This window comes from Ursus arctos, unplaced genomic scaffold (assembly GCF_023065955.2).
Source record: "Ursus arctos isolate Adak ecotype North America unplaced genomic scaffold, UrsArc2.0 scaffold_22, whole genome shotgun sequence".
Taxonomy (NCBI): Eukaryota; Metazoa; Chordata; class Mammalia; order Carnivora; family Ursidae; genus Ursus; species Ursus arctos.
In genome coordinates, this window is record NW_026622897.1 from 60565337 (window position 1) to 60584142 (window position 18806).

The 18806-nt window shown below is 56.5% G+C and overlaps 3 protein-coding genes across 28 annotated transcripts in view; 2 read left to right on the forward strand and 1 right to left on the reverse strand.

Moving 5' to 3' along the window:
• Positions 1 to 9135, forward strand: part of PPFIBP2 (PPFIA binding protein 2) — a 150839-nt gene extending 141704 nt beyond the window's left edge. For all 23 annotated transcript variants that reach the window (XM_044379463.3, XM_057316943.1, XM_048217484.2 and 20 more), the window contains one exon: positions 1007 to 9135. In XM_044379463.3, the coding sequence (XP_044235398.2) occupies positions 1007 to 1078 (72 nt within the window). In that variant the 3' untranslated portion in view covers positions 1079 to 9135. The remainder of the gene's footprint in view (positions 1 to 1006) is intronic.
• On the reverse strand, positions 4480 to 13073 carry LOC113245876 (NADH-cytochrome b5 reductase 2). Of its 4 annotated transcripts, none has more exons than XM_057316953.1 (9): positions 12591 to 12682; positions 11497 to 11637; positions 11120 to 11192; positions 8641 to 8747; positions 8238 to 8367; positions 7552 to 7635; positions 6752 to 6837; positions 5609 to 5708; positions 4480 to 4759 (listed from the first exon to the last, which is right to left on the reverse strand). In XM_057316953.1, the coding sequence occupies exons 2-9, from the start codon at positions 11569 to 11571 to the stop codon at positions 4587 to 4589; spliced, it is 828 nt and encodes a 275-aa protein (XP_057172936.1). In that variant the 5' UTR covers positions 11572 to 11637; positions 12591 to 12682; the 3' UTR covers positions 4480 to 4586. The 4 variants fall into 4 exon arrangements, with proteins under 4 accessions (XP_057172936.1, XP_026342002.1, XP_026342001.1 ...); XM_026486217.4 differs by having other exon boundaries at positions 4481 to 4759; positions 12616 to 12721; XM_026486216.4 differs by lacking the exon at positions 12591 to 12682 and adding an exon at positions 12960 to 13073 and having other exon boundaries at positions 4584 to 4759.
• Positions 13074 to 17144: 4071 nt separating this feature from the next.
• Positions 17145 to 18806, forward strand: part of LOC113245804 (olfactory receptor 1030-like) — a 101612-nt gene continuing 99950 nt past the window's right edge. Inside the window, exons 1-2 of the mRNA XM_026486107.4 lie at positions 17145 to 17490; positions 17596 to 17739. The gene's annotated coding sequence lies outside the window, so the exon portion shown is untranslated. The remainder of the gene's footprint in view (positions 17491 to 17595; positions 17740 to 18806) is intronic.

Genomic DNA, 18806 nt, shown 5'->3' on the forward strand with positions numbered 1-18806 from the left:
CTGGGCTGCTGGGGGCACTGAGAAGGGTCACGGGCCTTGAGCCGAAACCAGCTAAAGCGTGCCAGGTCTTGGTCCTCTTCCCAGGCTCGGAGCTGGTGAGGAAACCAAGATGCTTGGCAGTTCGGGGTCACCTGCCTCGTCAGCCCAGTGCCCGGGCCTCCTCTCTGACCTGGTGGGCGCTGTGCTGCCCTCTCTGCCCATGAGACACACGTATTTCGTGACATGCCTCTGACTTCATGGATGTCCTGGGCATGTGGACACATCCTGGTGTGCCTCGTGGGGACAAACGGTGTCATGAAGGGGCAGATGGTGTCGGGGAGAGAAGCCGCTTTGGAGTAGGCCAGTCTGGTTCGAGCTGGTGCTCTGCCTCTTCCTAACTGTGGGACGTCAGGCGAGTCCTCTCTCCGAGCACCAGCTTCTTTATCTGTAGAGTGGGGCTGATAAGAGCCTCTTCGCAGACAGACGAGAGCTGGCGGTAAGAGACAGCCACAGGGAAGGTTCACAGTGTGGAGGCCCCGCACCTTCCCCTGCCCGTGAGTCCTGGGTGGTCCCGTCACTGAGCCCGCTGGCTGTGGCGTCGGTCCCCGCGGAGGCCCCCGTCACCGTCCTTCACTCACTGATCTGTCAGGGCACATGAAGGCTGTACCCAAGGACAAGATGGAAGGGAGTGGGGGGGACTCCCTGAATCGAGATGGGAGCATCTTTATTCTTCTGTTTCCCCTGGCTCACACACTGAAGAGAATGCACCCAGCCTTGCCCTCATCGCCACTAATAGGCCTTGGGTGGTCTTGAAATGGCAACTTCACGTCTAAGGTATGAGCGATGTATTGTCTTGATAGCGCAGTCTGTTCTGATTCCGTACGTGGGGTCCCTGGAACCCCGTGAACTTAGAGGGTGCGAGTGTCAGACGGGACCACACCGAGCGTCCCACTGCTTCCCACGTAGCTGCTGCAGGGAAGCCTTGACCAAAACCCTGCTCAACTGCCCCTGGGCTGTGTCCTTTCAGACGCTGCTGAGCCAGGACCAGCTGCTGAACGACTCTCGCCTGGCCGCTCCCAACTCTGAGGACTGGAGATGACGTTCTTCGTGGCCGAGAGCCCAGAGAGGCACGTGTGGGGGCCCCGAGTCTTTGCGTCCAGGGGGAGCTGGCATGGCCACCTGCAGAGCCCAGACAGGCTGGCGGGACACCTCGGACGTGGTGCGGACAGGAGCAAGCAGAGCGGGGAACAGATGTCCAGCAGGTGGCCCTGGGGGCCTGGTGTTTTCAACCATGCCGTGCTCCTCACTACAGCTTTTATACCTTTTGTACTTTTATACGTGGACTGCACCCCACTTCTGTGGGAGGGCAGTGAGACGTCAGCACAGACTCAATGGCTCATGCTCTTCCAGGTGACGTTTGGGAGGTTCTCGTGCCAAAGGGGAAGGGCAGGGAGTTCATAAAAGCTCTGCTGGAAGAAAATTCTGGGAAAAAAAAGTTCAAGCTGTCCTGTAGTGGCTGAGCTGGCTGAAATGACAGGGAGCCCCTCCTGGCTGCTTCCACACATGGGGTACTTCCCTTCCCAGGAGCCCGGCCAGGGAGAGCACAGGGAAGGAGCAGTGGGACTCCTCCCACGGCCCTCACTGCCCTCGTCCTACCCTCCTCTGCAACAGGGCGTCAGGTGGTCAGTGTGGCTGGGCCTCCTCGGGTCTGAGCAGAGGCGGCCCCAGCACGCGCAGGCACACGGGCACCGTCACCCTAGTCTGATCACACAGCTCCCCCCGGTGGACGGTCCTCGCACACCCCGAACGTTTCCACCCAGCTGTCCTGCCCACAGCAGCCTGTTCCCTGTGGTGTCCCCTACCTGGGGAGAGGCCCAGGTACGTGCCCCCAGCCATACCGTCCCTCCCAGCCAGTCCCCCCACCGATGACAGCCCCATCCTCTTCCTCCCTGTCACAGCTCAGGCATCCTCTCTCCTCTGCTTTCCAAAGCTGGTCTCCTCCTTGGTCTGTCACCTCCCCAGTTGGTCCTTCCAGAAGTTGTCCCCTATCCCAGAGTGGCCTTCCCCCCAAAACCCCATTTTCATCCTGTTACCGTTCTGCTCAGAACCCCTCAGTTCCAGAATTGAGAGAGGAGTTCAAAAGCCTTAGGCAGCACCCAGGGCCCTTCTGAGTCTTCAGCCTCACAAACCCACTCTGTCGCCTGTGCCCCTGTCTTCCCTCACTGTGAGGTGTCGTTTTCCCCCTGGTCCCCCTCACAAGGCCAAGTTCTGCCCGTCAAGAGCCAGCAAGCCACCACTTCTTTCAGGAAGCCCTCACTGATGCGTAGCTTGGAGGTGCGTGTGTCCCACTGTGCTGTCTGTGCTCGAGCCTGGGACCGCCTGGTCCTCCCATTGTGCGTCTGTCTCGCTCACCACAGCCACTCTCGGCACAGACGCACCGAGCACCTGCTGTGGGCTCACTCCTGTACAGACGGGAGTAAGAGAGCCCTGGTCCTCAGACCGCACCAGGACTCCACGCAGGCCGTGATGCCGTGGTCCGTCCACTCACCCCTTCGTGTGTGCGGGTTAAGCGTGTTCCGTGCCAGGCTGAGAAGGGCCGGAGATCTAGGCACGAATGTCAAGGTCCTTGTCTGAGGTGCTGCTGGTCTAGTGGGTACACCTCTGTTTCAAACACGTGTGCTGAAAGTTACAGGTGCTCTGATAGAAAGTAGTAGTCATGTTTAATGGTGAGCTGGGGGAGCGGACGGAAAAGGCTTCAGGAAGAGGGGCTACTTGATTTCAGAAATGAGTCTCGTTCCCCGAGTGTAACAGAGGGGAAAGGCGCTCCAGGCAAATGGCCCTGGAACATCCCAGCACATCCAAGCAAGTGCCCGAAGCCGCTCAGACCAGAGCAGGGTGGCTCAGCCTCTGTGCGGTTGTCACTTAGGGCTGGATAGCTGGTCGTGATGGGGGCTGTCTCGTGTGCTGCGGGACGTCGAGCACCGTCCTCCACTTCCTGGAAGCCGGGAGCACCCCTCCTCTGCTTGTGACAACCAAAAGTGCCTCCAGACTGCGCCGAATGTTCCCCGGGGGGCAAAACTGCCCTCATTGAGAACCACTGATGGGGTAAAAGTGGGCGGCCCAGGGAAGGAAAACCTGGTAAGGTCAGCTGCTGGCAGATCAGGAAAGGCCCTGTGAGCCAGGTCCTGTGGAAACACAGGTGGCCGGGCGGGGACCAGCGAAAGCAGGGAGTAAGCAGGTAAGCTCTGTGCTAGAGGAAAGAATGAGGGTGGGTTCTTTATCCTCCTCCTGCACCCAGCGGAGTGTCTTCCTCCAAGTAGGGATCTGCTGGGGGGGCGCTGAACACGCATGGGTGAAGGCTCGCAGCCCCTCCCCCCCACACCCACTGCACCCCTACCTGCCCTCTGTGAGACCATCCCTAGGCAGGGCACAGCTGCACTTCGGTGAATTCTCTAGAGCCATCTTACCCTCTCCTGTACCCCTCACACACGCACGTGCACGCACACACTAATCCAGTGACACTTGTCGCAGCAACAATGCTACAATGCCAGTTTTTGCAGAAAGGGAAGGACTTGGAATTAAGCACCCAGGTCTGAAGGCCAGCGTCGCTGCCTCCTGTTGGAATGACGGGAGGACAACAACTTCGTCTTAGAGCCTCACTTTCCTCATCTGTAACTCGGAGAACAAAGTCCCCAGGGAATCTCTGCCTTGTTATGAGAATGACTCAAACTAAGGTGCCGGACGGGTTCTACCCACGCCAGGTCACGGAGCAGCACGTCAGCCTGGCCGCAAACAGCCAAGGCTGGTGTGGTCACGTCACTTGGGGTTAGCAGTGGGAAGGATTTCAGGAATACTCCTGGAGCCTAATCTCCTTTGCAAGTTCCGAAGCTTCTGTGCTCACCACCCACCCCGCCACACCAGAATGGGGCCTGGCATTTAGAAGATGCTAAAAAACCAGGGCCCTTGTCTCCGTCCATTGCGCAAAGCCCAGGGAGTCTAGCATGGCTGGGGCCTGCCTGCCCTGCGGCTCTACGACTGCTCTAATGCCTTGTAACACCGTTCCCACTTCCAGGGTCTCCTGTGGAAGAAGAAGAGTGCACATGGGGGTGCCTGGGCCCTCTAGCAGGTCTGACTGTAACAACAACGTTCTGGAGAGGGGAGTTCGAGAGAGAGTAGTGGAGTTGATATGACCCCACTTGGATCCTTCTGGAATTCTGCCCCTGTACTTTCGCCAGTTCTGACCTCCCTTGGACACACACAAGACCGTTCACATGTAGGGCTGGCCAAGGCCTCCTAACTGCCCGGCGGGTTCCCCACAGAGCCACATCTCCCGGGCCATCTGCTTTGTCCTGAAGTTGATTTCATTAAACTATGGGGCAAGATTCTGAAGCGGAGTTCCTCCGAGCCTCCCAAGCTAGGAGGCCTCAGAAACCAGTCTGCCTCCGGCCCCTTGAACGCTTCTTAGGCCCACCCCGAGTGAGAAGCCACGTGCCGGAGGGTGCGTTACAAGGCACTTGGGAGCACATCCTGGTTTAATGTGGTGAGGCGAAGCCCGCTCTGAAACAGATGCCAGGGGCCAGGCAAATCTGCCGGGAGCGAGGGCGGTATCAGTAAGTGAAAATCATATCCGTGGTGTAGCCCAGTTTCTCCAGGTTAGGGCGAGCAGCCGTCTGGATCAGGGGCAGTGGGCCACACACCAGGATGAGCGTGGACGGCCCAGGAGGAGGGAGGTGCTCCTTGATCATGTTGGCGGTGATGTAGCCTGAGCTGTACTTCCAGCCTGAGATGAAGCACAAGGAGAAAAGAGCTGTGAGGGTGCCGGGTGGAGCCCCTGACCCCAAGCCTCCGGTCCTCACCCCCCCACCTCCAAAGAGGGAGGCAAGGCTACTCTCCAAGGCTTAGAAGTCTGCACTGCTGCTCTCTGCAGAGAAGTCGGGAAGCAAGGACATGGGAGACCCAGGCAGCCTTCTTCAGTATTGACCCCGGATCCCAGGCTCACTGCTGGGACCGTGAGGCCCCCAGCTAGTGTCTGATGCCGCAAGCAGGGGCAGGGATGGAGAACACAACGGTGAGGTGTGGTGTGAGTCAAGGCGGGGAGCTGGGGCTGGGCAGGGTGGAGCAGGCCTGGGGTCTGTGGCTCAGTTGGGGGGCGCCCTCTGCTGGGCATTGAGCTATATGACAAGGCAGGCACAGCCGGGTGCCATAGCAGAGGCAGCTTGAAGGTGCAGGGTGTGGGTGGTGGCTGGGTGCTGGCTAGGGCTGCCGCAACTGCCTGGGGCTCCCCATGTGATGGCTGCTGTCCAGGAGAAACTGGGTGGTAAGGGGGCGAGGGGTCCATGGCCATGTGTGTGATGTCTGGATGCTGTGTCGAATGTAGCATGGGTATCCCTTGGGTATCCCTCCAAGTCCCTCCTGAGGTTTAGTGCGTGTATGGACTGCTGCTATCAGACACCTGCCCCTGACTGCTCTTACAAGCAGGTTGTCCCCACTCCTCTCTCCCTCAAGCGCGGGGACAGAAATGATGGTCTCAGCTCCCAAGCACAGTCCTTTTAGCAAACAAACCCAGGGACTAGTTCTGAGGTGGGTCAGGGTTGGAGCTAACCCACAGTGGGGACCATGGGGATCGTACCAACAGGAGGCCTGTCCAGGGTGTACCATAGGTCGAACTGCTCTGGGTGAGTTCTGGCAACTTCTTCAAGCTCCTTTCTCACCAAGATATCCTCCTCTGTCTAGAAAAGAAGCAACAGGAGCAAAGCCCCTCTGGGGACGTCCTACTTGGTCCCCACACTGAGCACATGGCTCAGCACACTTCTGCCCTAGCTGCCCCCACTCGAGTGGGAGTGCTCTCGCCACGACTCCTGGGGCAAACAAAGGTTCTGCTGCAGCTCCCGCACTCCCAGCCCTCTCTCTCGTGGGCACTGCTGTCCAGCTGGAGGCCACGGCCGGGCCCCAGCGGGGTGGCCTCACTCAGAGGTCCCAGCCCCCCACCCCCAGTTGGAACCCAGTCGGAACGAGCTGAGTGTGGGCCCAGGAGATCTTCAGGGAGTGCAAGGGGTGAAGGCAGCAACATGTAAGGTACCAGCCGACACAACAGCGCGGGAGAGCTGAAGCAGCGGGAAGCAGAGGCTGGAGCTCGTCCCCGGCTCAGAAGTGCCGCAGAGAGGGCCTGGGTCTTAAAATGTTCTCGTCACCGTTCTTGGGCCAGCAATTCTACTTCTAGGATCCTATTTAAGAAAATAATCTAAAAGGCATCAAGCCTGGGCGGTATCGTTCATTTTATCCTTTACAACTGTGAAAACTGAAAACAATCTGAATGCAGAAAATACAGTAAATTATGGTGCAACTTGATACAGACCGATGAAGATATAAAGAGGTTCGATGAGAAGAAAATGTTCACGTAATGTTGAGTGAGAAAACCAAGCAATACATAAATGTAACTGCAAATACTGGTGTGTAGAGAAGAAAGAAAAGTCAAGTATTTAGATACTTCTGTATTTTCTGAAATTTCTACTGAGGGTATCTATGATTTTATACTCAGAAAAACAGAATTCCATGTGAAGGAAGGAAAGCTTAGTCCATAGGGTGGCTGGGGAGACAGTTAAAAACAAGTGGAAAACCAGGCCTAGACTTCTCTCCTCTGGCGGCTGCACCCCCAAACCCCGGCTGAGCAGGGGCAGCGAGAGCTGGGGTGGGGGGCGTGAACGCGGGCGCCCCGCTGAGCAAACATGCCATCCTGCCCCTCCAAGCTCAGGGCCAACTCGGCAGAACTGACCTGGTTGGCAAAGATGAGGGACATCCTGGTCCTGTCGCTGGGGTCCTTGGTGATGTGGCGAATGAGCTGCAGCATGGGCGTAATCCCTGGGACGGGAGCGGGCGGGACACAGCTAGCAGCTCGCCCTCCCCCTCCAGCACCCGTGATCCCCGGTCTGCAGCCCCTCACAGTCTGCCTTAGCCCCAGTCCTACTTGTCTCACGCCTGCCCCCAGACTCAGAGTGGAAAACTGCCCTTCATGTTGGTTCCCCCTTCTGTTCTCATGTCCACATGGCAAGATGGAAGGAGCCCTGGCTCTGAACAGGCTGGTTTCACACCCAGCCCCCCGCCCCCCCCTTCACCCCCCCATCTTGCTGTCTGAGGAGGGTGAGTCAGGTGCCCGTCTGAGCTCTTCGGTGTCCCCATGCGTGCAACAGAATGAATGACAAGTAAGTGTGACCGTTTTATAAGCACCTATGATGGTGCCTGGCACATTGCAGGTGTCCTTACACATCTGTTCTAGTCTTTCAGACATGAATTCTCAAGGGATGGGAAGCATCGGGCTTGACCTGCTGGGAGACCATGTGTGGGCCTACTCAGCTCGGTCCCCAGACTCTTCCAGGGGCCCCAGCCTGACTTCCTGGGGCGGCCAGCACGTTGGGTCAGGGGAGCAGGGTACGTGGGGTCCGTTCCCAGGCCTGTCACCAACCCTGCACTCCCATGTGAAGCAGCCATGGAAGGGTCTCCTCCAGGATCAAATGACTCCAAAGTGAGAAGGGTCTCGGGGCCCACCCTGTGGATGAAGCCCCGGAAGCCTCTCACCTGTGCCCCCAGCGATCATTCCCAGGTGACTGACCAGCTTCCTTTCAGGCTCACTCGTCTTGTATGCCTTGATTGAAAAGTTCCCTAGAAACACAGAGGCCCCCTCTGACTTCTGCAGCCCTTGCCTGAGAGCTTGTAAGAGATCACGGGCTTTCCTTGGGTCTCCCAGGAGGCACGGCCACCCGAGGAAGGGGCCGCACGGTTCTTAACCAGAGAAGCCTGCCAGGGCGGCCCCCTCCGCCATCCCCGGTGCCCCGGTGCGCAAAGTGGAAACCGAGCCGAGGACTCGCTGGACCTTTTGTTCTGAGGGAGGAGGGGTTCGCGGTGAAGTTAAGCGAGCCTCACAGAGCACTGCCAGCCACAGCATGAACGAGCGAGTCAGTGAGGAGTACGTGGTAAGGACGAGTGTGGACGCCATCCCTCCGTCTTTCCACTGCTCAGCCTTCGCAGGCACCTCTTCTACATCGGGCATCGTGCTGGAGGTCCAGTTTCCGTGAGGAAACACCCCAGCACTCTCCTACCTTAGTGAAGCTTACGATCTCGTCAAGTATGTGTGTTGAGTGAATGTACGAAGGCTTTAAGCACAAGTCCTCAGGACCCAACCCTGAGAGGTTTTCTACAGCAGTGGAACCACCACAGGAATCTTCTTCCTTTCAGCGGGAGGCCCAGTGTGAGCCCCCCAGTACCTGGCTCATGATAGAACAGGCGACCGCTTGGCCCTCGGAAAAGGATGGTGTCCCCAATGTTCATGTTCTCCAAGTGCTGAGTCATCTTCCCCCCTTCTGGATAATTGGGGTGCACGTCTTTGAAGTAGATCTGAAACATAAGACAGCCTGGCTTGTATACCCTCAGACTGGAGGCCACAGCTGCATACAACTCAGAATTCCATTTGCTGCTGGAAACATTGCTGTGCGAGTCCTCTGCACTCACAGTTGCTCCAAGCACCCCTGAGGACTTCACCGAGCCCGTAGCTTCGCTGTTCCATGCCACTGCCGCAAAGCCCTTCCGAGGACATGGGTTCCTTCTCCACCCCACCACCTTTCCTAGGCTTGGGGGGGTGAGGCAGCCGGACGCGGCGGGCACACTTACCTTTATAATCAAGTCCACAAAGCCTCGGTCATCATCGCTGGACACCGGCGTGTAAGCCCTGACCACCAGAACACCATCAATTTTGGCCAGGAGATGGACATAGTTACCTACAGGAAAGGCATCCCATGTTAAACGTGAGCACAGCCCACCGAAACAGGACCCGGGACTCCCATAAAGGGCGAGCTTCAGGGAGGCGAGTGCCTGGTGTGGCGGCGTGCACGGCAGCAGGGCCGGGCGGGGAAGGCGCCCAGAGCCGCGATGCCTGGGTCCCAGGCCTGCCCTTGTCGCTCTGCATACAGCCCTGGGCAAGTGACTTCGCCTCTCCGGGTGAGTGGGGACGATAGGCCTGCCCTGCCTCCCTCCCGGTGGAGTTGGGAGCTTCACGTGAGTGCCCGCTGCCGGCGTCAGAGGCCCCTGTAGAACGGGACGAGCTCGCTCAGGTTGGAGATTGAGTATTAAAAATAACAGAAAGGGGTGCTTCCCTTTTAAAGCAAACTCTGTTGCCTTCACAAAGTCATTTCTTCCTGACCTGGGTGGATCGCTGGGGTCTGTGAATGAACCACCGCCCCCTCATCTGCCCCTGCTGCCTGGCACAGGGCTGGCCTAGGCTCACACGCACGCTGGGTCCCCGGGTTTAGACACCACAGACCAGGAATTCTAGAAAGAGTATCGTGTCTTCCTGGCCTATGGCTCTGCTTGAGGAAGAGTAAAGTTTTGAGCCGTGGAGTTCTGCCCCTGCAGGGTAGAACCGAACGGACCGGGACTACCTCCCAGTGTCACAGGATGGGCGGGGCTGCTCAGGTCGCTGCTGGATCTACAGTGGGACACTTGGGTGACTACGAGGAATAGTGGTGTGAACAGTGGTGCGGGCAGGAGCCGCTAGGAGACAGAGGCAAGAGGAAGCTCTGTGCCATCCCAGGGAGTAGAAACTGCAGGAAAGACGGGGCGGATATGCCGACAGTTGGGGAGAGCCGGCAGAGACAGAAAGGAGGAGGAGGAAGGGCAGAGAGGAGAGGAGGAAGGCGGCACCTGAGGAGCGGGTCCTTCCAGTTGCTTCGGAGCGGAAGCCCTGGAAGTCCTCGGGGTCTCTGAGGAGGCCCTGAAGACTGAGGTGCAAACACTCGGGGTTAAGAAAGGACAGGCTCTACACTGGAATTAAACTGAAGGGAAGGGAAAGAAGAAAGAACAGGCTCAGCCACTCTGGCTATGGCCTGGCTGCATGTTGGGGACACGCAGAAATAAATGCCCGAGGCAGCTTCCTCCTGAGAACAAATGTGAACCCGGGGACCTCAGAAAGGCTTGTTCAGATGCAGCCAACCTAGGCCTGGCCTGGCCATGTCCATCCCCAGAGAAAATGGGGCTGCCCTGGTGGGCCCCATTTCTCACCTGCTTTGTTTCAGCTGAGCTGGGAGTCCCTCATAGCGGACTCTTCCAGAAGCCTCTAAACTACCTGTCATGCTAACTCTGCACCGCCTGCACCAGGGTGAAGAAGACGATGGGTCATGGCAGATTCTAAGAAATTCTATTTCTCATCATTTTTCCTTCTTTTAGGCTTCTTGCCAACAGGACTGACCCCACAGGCCAGGCAGAGGGCTGGAAGGCAGGCTGACGCGGAGCTCTTGTGGATGGAGACAGGAAGAAGCAGCAGCAAGGAGGCTCAGGGGCCAGGCTGGCTGCCTGGTGAGTGATTTCATGACCTGATAGAGGAGAGGTCAAGGTTCTGTCCAACACACACAGGACAAGGAGGCAGGGATTAGGGTCTCCACCAGGCTGGCAAGCAGCACTGGCAGTTTGTTCAATGCTCTGAATCCCCAGGCTGTGGACCTAGCAGAGGTTTTCTATCTCACTAAGACAGACTTGGGCGTCTGGCAGTGTTACAGACTAGAAATGGGGTAACTCGGAACTCTAGGCCTCCTAGGGCTGGTATCACGCTGGGTCCCTCCTTGTGTTGGTCTGAGGTGTCTGCTAAAAAGACACCGTGCAGGGAAGACACATCTGACTCCCTCCTGCCTCTCTACATATTCTGGGCCTTTCTCCTGACTGTAGAGGACATCAGTTCCCTCCATCCCTCACATGTACACAGCACTTTGCACGTTGTCAATTTTCACACCCATCGGTCACTTTACCTTCACAACAGCCCAAGTGGCAGGCAGGCCCGGGAAACTCCATTTCATAGACCAAGGCTCAGAGAGGTTGAAGGACTTGCCTAAGGTTGCCCAGCAAGGAGACTGTGATGAGATCTTAGACTTTCTGATTCTAGATTCACGTCGTTTCAATACTCACTGAGACATCACTGTGTCAGCCCACATCGAACAATGAGAAAGGAAACGGACTGTCCCCTAGCGTATCTCTCTACAGCTCTGAGCTTACCTGTCTTACGAAAGGTTAACAGGGCAACCTCTACAGCCCCACTGAGTTTCAGAGAGGAAGAGAGTGCCTGCAAGACCCAGTCCTGGTGATGACCCCAAACCCCACTCACCTACAGGAAGCCCCAAGACATGGTCTGGTGAGGGCAGTCCAAAGCGGAACCTCCGGGTGTTGTGGTTGATTTCCTATAAAATAGAAAACAAAGCAAGCTCTGTCAGCTTTCCAGAAGCCTTTCTGAGCAACTCAAATGCCTGGGAAAGGAAAGAGCTCTATTTGGTAAGAGCCCAGTGCGTGCGCGCGCGCGCGCACACACACACACACACACACACACACACACACACACACACACACACGGAGGCAGTGGGGAGCAAACTGGAGGCCATGAAATGCCTGTCCCACGGCCCTGCCTTCCCAGCCAGCACATTCTCCACCACTCTTGTCCTCTTCTCTTTCAAGCTGACAGTGGAGGGGGTGGGCTGACTCCACTACCTCTTTCTCAATCAGGGGCAGCGGGTACTTGGTTTCAGAGTCCTGTAAGGTGGTATGTCTTCTCCGTGAGTTCATATTCCTCAGGGCCAACAGGACCACGGTGACTCCAATGATGGTGATGGCAAGGAGCAGGGACGGGTCCTAGCCGGACAGAATGTGAGCAGAGCACCTCAGGTCCTGCCTGCCCTGGGCACAGCAGCGCCCTCCCCCCACACCAAAGGCGCAGAAGAAGCTGGGCTGTGCCCAGAATCCAGACAGAGGGAGAGGTAATAAAACAGAATGCAGGGCGCCTGGGTGGCTCCATCCGTTGGGTGTCTGCCTTCAGCTCAGGTCAGGATCTCAGGGTCCTGGGATTGAGCCCCACATCAGGCTCCCTGTTCAGTGGGGAGTCTGCTTCTCTGTCTCCCTCTGCTCCTCCCTCCAACCCCCCCCCCCACCTCCACGCTCTCTCTTTCTCAAATAAATAAATAAAATCTTTAAAAAAACCACACAAAAACAATTAAGGCTGATCCTATGGAGGACCTGGAGGATAGGGAGGAGCCAGCTGCAGATGAGACAAGGCCAGGCAGAATTAATGTCACCAGGCCCTTCCTTCCCAGCTGCCTCCAACTTGGTACATCCAGGGGTGCAAGGGTGCAAGTCCTGGGAGTCCCCTCCTTGAGGGGATGGTGCTGCTGCTGCTTTCTTTCCCTTTCTTTCTTTCTTTCTTTCTTTCTTCCTTTGCTGCTGCTTTCTTTCTCTTTCTTTCTTTCTTTCTTTTTTTTTTTTTTTTTGGAGAGTGAGGGTGGGTGGGGAGGGAGAGAGAGAATTCCAAGCAGGCTCTACCGCCTGAGTCTGATGTGGGGCTCAGTCTCAGGGCCTTGGGATCACTTCGGAAGCTTAACCAACTGAGCTACCCAGGCACCCCTGCTGGCACTGCTTCTAACCCACAGTCTATTATGAACGTCCCAGCCCCCGAAGACAGAACTGAAGAGGGAGGATAGACGCTGTGTCCTCCAGCAGGTACTTGCCGCTGACTGCTAGGCAGGGGATGGGGCTCACCACCCCCAGTACTCCCTCAACCAGGTTCGGGCGGGTTGGGGTGGGGTGAGTACCTCCGATCTGTGGGTGCTCCATTACCTTAGCGCCTCGGGACACACCAGCACCCTCCAAGGCAGGCGAAGGCGGCCTGGCCACTCGATGCAGCCACTCGGTTGGGCTCTCGCCCCCGCCCCCAACCCCGCCCCGCCGCCCGCTCCGCCGGCCCGCCCGGGGTCCGACCCCAGCCAGCGGCGGCGGGACCGGGGAAGGGCCGCGGCGCCCCGCTCGCCGCCACCCCACGCTGCCCTGGCGCCTCTCGGGCCCGCCCCGCGCCCCGCCCCTCGCGGCCCCGCCCGGCCCACGCCCTGGGCCTCGCCCGCCGAGCCGGCCCGGGACCCCGTCGGACGTCCGCGGCCTCGCCCCGCCGCGCCCCGGGCACCCACCCGGAACGAGACGCCGAACATGTCGTCGAAGTGGGGCTGGCTGCTAGGCCGCGGCGCGTCGGGCCAACTCGGGGGCGCGCCCGCAGCTCCGCCTGGCGGACCGGGAAGCCTCGCAGACTCGCGGGCCGACGCCAGGGGAGGCGCTAGGCCGGCAACGCGCGCCCGGCCGCCCCCGCGCACCCCGCTCCCCCCTCCCAGGAACCCCTGCCCGCTCCGCCGCCCCGCGCACAGCGTCCCCCGCCGAACCGCTCCGCGGACCATTCCCGGTAACCCCTGCCGCTCCCCCCGGCCCGCGCACAGCACCACCCCGGAACCCCTCCGCGGACCACCCCCGGTAACCCCTGCCGCTCCCCCCGGCCCGCGCGCAGCCCCCCCCACGAAACCCCTCCGCGGACCATTCCCGGTAACCCCTGCCGCTCCCCCCGGCCCGCGCGCAGCCCCCCCCACGAAACCCCTCCGCGGACCACCCCCGGTAACCCCTGCCGCTCCCCCCGGCCCGCGCGCAGCCCCCCCCCCCGGAACCCCTCCGCGGACCACCCCCGGTAACCCCTGCCGCTCCCCCCGGGCCGCGCACAGCACCCCCCCGAACCCCTCCGCGGACCACCCCCGGTAACCCCTGTCCGCACCGCTCACACGCCCCCGCCCGCGGGTTCCGCAGAGCTCCTCTCCCGCGCGACCCTCGCCCTGCCCCTCCCTGCCCGCGGGGCCGCCACTGCTGCGGGGTCCCGGTTCCTAGCGGCCATCTCTGGTTTATTCGTGGCCCCCCGCTCCGTCCTGCCCTCTCGCAGCACTCTCGGAGCAGTCGGACGCGAAACTTCCTCTCTGCACCTGGTCCGGACTGCAAGGTGGGAGAACGGGAGGCGCGTCTGCGTGCGAGGAGGGTTCCTGGTGAAGGAAATGGGAATTCAGGCCAATTCAGAGAGCGCATGGATATATTCATTCGACGCGCGTAGTGAGCTGCTGCTGTGGGCCTGGTCTAGCGCTGGGTGTTTGCCCGGATGGGGGTGTAATGGAGTCAAGACGTTCGTTCGAAGAGCTCATTCATTCATTCATTCATTCATTCTCTGTTGGGAGAGAGAGAGGACTGGTATCCAACACTAGACCAATAGGAGGCGGAAAGGCAGGCACAGACGGTTGGGGGGGTCATTCGCAGCACATTTCATCAGTTCTCCCCTTGCGAGTGGCAAAGGTGAGTCCCCGCCTCCTGGGCCTGAGGGAGGCAGACAAGCCAAGAAATAGGTTCCCTCCCCATCCCCAGCCCCAAATACACACCAGCACAGGCACGTACTAAGTGGACACCTCCCGTAATACTTGCTGGTACCAGGGTATTATTGTAAGAGATCTTAATTATTGACAATCTCATAACTGTAAAATGATGACTTGTGAACCTAATATACCTAAGAGCCGAGGAGGTTGAACATCCTTCATGTGTTTATTTCCCATGGTGGTTTTTTTCCTGAAACAAGCAAAAAAATGCCTGCTCATGACTTTTGCCCATTTTTCTCTTGAGGTGTCTTTTTCTTACTAATTTTTAGGAGTCTTTTATATATTAGAGACCACTTCTTTGCCAGTTACATCAGCTACGAATATTTTCTCCCGGTATGCAACTTTCTCCTTTCCTCCCTTCCTCCCTTCCTTCCTTCCTTCCCTCCTTCCCTCCTTCCTTCCTCTTCATCCCTCCCTCCCCTTCTCTCCCTTCTCTCTCTCTGTCTCTTGATGAATAGCAGTTTGTAATTGCAATGTAGTCAAATGTATCAGTCTCCAATCTTTTGCCTTTATGGGTTAGTGCTTTGAATGACTTGTCTGTTTCTATCCAAGATCATAAAGATATTCTCTATTTTTTTGACAAGTTTTTCCTTAAACATTTAGGTCTCTCAACCACCTGGAACTGATTTCTGTGTAATTTTTCTTAATTTTTTCCATGTGGATAATGTGTTGTCTCAGTAATATTTGTTGACTTGCTTACCTGGTCACTGGCCTGCAATGCCACCCCTGTCTTCATGTATGTATGAGTCTGGTTCTGGTCTCCCTGCTGTCTTTTAATCTTGTTGCCCAGCCCTTCTGCCAATACCATTCTGCTCTAATTACAGTTGTTTATCACGACTGTTTATATCTTTCCTTCATACATTCTTTGGGTCTCAGTTCAAATATTGCTTCTTCCTTAGAGATGCCTGATCCAATCCCCCAATTTAAGTGGATGTACCCATTATATTCATGGCTTTTACTTCAGCTTGTAATTACACATCCTGTATATTTCATTGTTAAATGGCTGACTCTCACACTAGTCTCGACGTTCCATTATGGCAGAGACCTTGTTTCTCCGCGACTGAGCACAGTGACTGTCGCGTGGAGAACATTCAATAAGTAGATAGCGATTGAATGAATGAATTCCTCTCTGCCCTGCCACATTCAGCACACTAGCACACGGTAGATGCTCCGGGAATGCTCAAGACAGGAACAGTCCTTCCATCGGTGTCCCCTTTTTTGCTGAATTTGTCTCCGTAAGACATGTCAGCAGATGACATACTGTTTTTCTGACCTATTTGCTTACTCTTTCTCTCCCTCTACTACAGTGTAATCTCCATGAAGACAGGGCTTGCTGGGTTTTTTGGTTTTTTTTTTTTTTAAGATTTTATTTATATATTTGATAGAGAGGGAGAGAGCAGAAGCAGGGGGAGCAGCAGAGGGAGAGGGAGAAGCAGACTCCCCACTGAGCAGGGACCCTGATGAGGGGCTCAGTCCCAGGACCCTGGGATCATGACCTGAGCCAAAGGCAGATGCTTACCCGACTGAGCCACCCAGGCGCCCCGGGACTTGCTCTGCGTTAACTCCTGTTGTTTCCCAGGCCTCAGAACAGCGCCTGGCAATTGGTAGAGGCTCAATAAATACAGAACGAATGAGTGACCGAGTGACCGAGCGGATGGATGAATGAAGAACGAACTTCATTTTCTCCCTCTGGTTCAACCAGCTCTTTCTTTTTGGCTTTGGAATCATTGGGAACCTCTGTTTTTCTAGTGGCTCTCTTAGCACTTGCCTCTACGCCCCATTCTCCCCCCTTTCTCCCTCCGTGTGAGCACAGAGGCAGCGGCACATCCCCCTTTGTTACCCGTGGAGCAGGATGAAAAGCAGGCATTTGTCAGGCTCCCAGGAATTCTGAGAAGGCAGTGCTTGCCCTCTCTCCTCAGCACCCTGCACACTGTAGATGCGCCGCTTGTATACCCACGTTCCACCTGGTTTGGCTCATCTTTTACTACTGTCCTGCAACAGACCGGGAGCACACGTCTCACTCTAGGCCTGCAGCTTGGTCGTAGGGCCTGGCAAAGAGGACGCCCTCAGCAAGTGTTTGCTGGAAAAAGAGTGAATGAATGTCTGTTGTCATTGTTTTAGGATGTGTGAGACTCTGCCCCACAAGACAGCTTCTCCGTTGGGGGGGACAAGCCTCCTTCACTGCCGAAACTCCCATGGGGGGACTGATGCTGTGGCCAAGTCAAACTCCCTTGAGCCTTTGCTCTCTAAACAGCGTCTGGGCTGTTGTGGGCTTTTTCATTAGCTTTTTGACCTTGAGAATGATTTATTTCCATTTTGCCCCTGAACAGATGACCACCTCTGAGGTCCTAGCTCTTAAGCCTACGTTGTGGTAGGTTGGGTAATGACCTTCCCAAATAGGCCCACATCCTAAATCCCAGAACCCATGAATGCTGCCTTATATGGCAGGAGGGGTTTGTAGCTGGGATTAACTTAAAGATCTTGAGATGGGGAGACTATCCTGCATTGTCCCGGTGGGCCCACTGCGGTCACAGTATTCCTTATAAGAGGAGTGCAGGGGGGATCAGAAGGCAATATGATGCCAGAAGCAGCGCTTGGAGTGACCGTCTTGAAGATGGAGGGAGAGTCCACAAGCCAAGCAAGGCAGGCAGCCCCTGGCAGCGGAAAAAGGCAAGAGGGAGGGTTTCTCCTGAGAGCCTTTGGAAGGACCAGCCCTGCCAATACCTTGCCTTCAGCCCGGTGAAACTGATTGTATACTTTGGCTTCCAAAACTGTAAGAAAGACACTAATACATTTGTGCTGTTTAAAGACAGCAAAGTTGTGGTAATTCAAGATAGCAGCAACGGGAAACTAATATACTAAATTCACTATTATTTTTGTGTCATCAGGCTTGTTTCTTTATATTTGGATTCATTCCAGATACATTTCCTGGGATTTGGATCAGAAAAGCCCGGAAGCGCTCCTCCCCTCTGGTGCCGAAGCTCTTGTTGCTCTGTGTGACTCCTTCCTCCTGCGAACCACCTCCCTCCGCCGCCTCCTGCCGCTGGCTGCGTCCTCGCCTGGTTCTCGGCCAGCCCACGCGAGTGGCCATCCACTCCGTCCCTTCCTCCTCACCCTGGCTCTGGCCCGTCCATTGTGCATTGTGCACAAATGTCATCCCGAACAAAGGGTCCCAGCAGACCAAGCCGGTTGACTGAGCCGAGCTTTATGAGAGAACACTGGTGGAACACCTCACCCACTCCAAGCACCCAACGCCGTGACCAAGGTAAAACCTTGCTTGAATTGGAGTTTCCTTGGTTTTCCTCTTCAAGGATTTTAAACGAAAGTGTATTGATACCACCTGATCACAATTCCCCACTGTGCCCTGCAGGCAGGCAGAGAGCGATAGCAACACTTCGCTTTCCGGACCGTCTTCGGACCTCGATTTGTGTAACAGAGATATGACATGAGAAACCTTGCATGCACCTGGTAGTCGGGGACTGACATGGGCCAGATGGAGTAAGACGGTATAAAGGTAAGAATCTTTCTTTTTTTAATCCAATTAGCCCACCTGTAATACATCCTTAGGTTTGATGTACGATTCATTAGTTGCGCGTAACACCCAGTGCTCATCACATCACATGGCCTCCTTAATACCCATCACCGGGTTACCCCATTCCCCCCCTTCTGTAAGAATCTTGAGACCCCAGGAATGAGCAGAATTTGCCAGAAACAATGTCTTTTGGAAGTGTCCAAAGAACGGCTTGCAGAGTCCTCTCCCCGTTGCCCGGCCCTCACCAGGGTAGCCCCCCCCCCCCCCCGCCAGCAGCTACATCCACAGAGCTGCACCAGCAGGGCTAGTGAAGTCCCCTCGTGTTCACAGCAGTGCCTCCCACTCTTCCCAGACGATCTGTCATGGCGGGGGCTGGGTTAGAGCCTCCAGACGGCAGCTGTTTGTGAGTTCACAGCTTGGACTGCGGGGGACAATGGGGCGTAAATGGGGCAGCAAATGCAGTTTCTAGGGCAGAGGTCCACCTGCACAGATGGGGTGGGGCTGCCAGCCTGGGGCTGGGAGCCTCAGACCTGTAATAGCGGAAAGGTGGGCCTTTAGGAAGTGGAGGGGCAGGGGCAGGGTAGGAAAATGTCCAAAAGAAAGAAATGAAGGGAGCCAGGCCTTTCTCCTACTTGGACACAGCCAGGACTTCGGTTGCTCGCTAACTTTGGAGACACACAGCGTCTACTAGGTGCAGACACAAGGGGAGCCTCGTTACCACCCAGGGCGTAATTTACAAACGCATGATGGAGGCTAGTGGGGAACACCTGAGTCTGATCACGTTGTCCCGGGCGCAGTATTCGGTGGACGGCTGTACCAGGTGTCTGTGGTTAAGAAATCTGTGGCCTGAGCCCTTGTATTACAGTTTATCCTAAAGATCGACAGTGTCACCATGATGTGTGTATGCACGGAGCCTGAGAGAAGGGAATCAGAGAACCTGCCTTCACCACCCATTCGGGAAAGGACTTGGTCACTGAGCTTCAATTTCTTCGTCTGTAAAATTAGGGTCAATAATACTACTTATTTCTCAGGTTTACCGAGAGGACTGT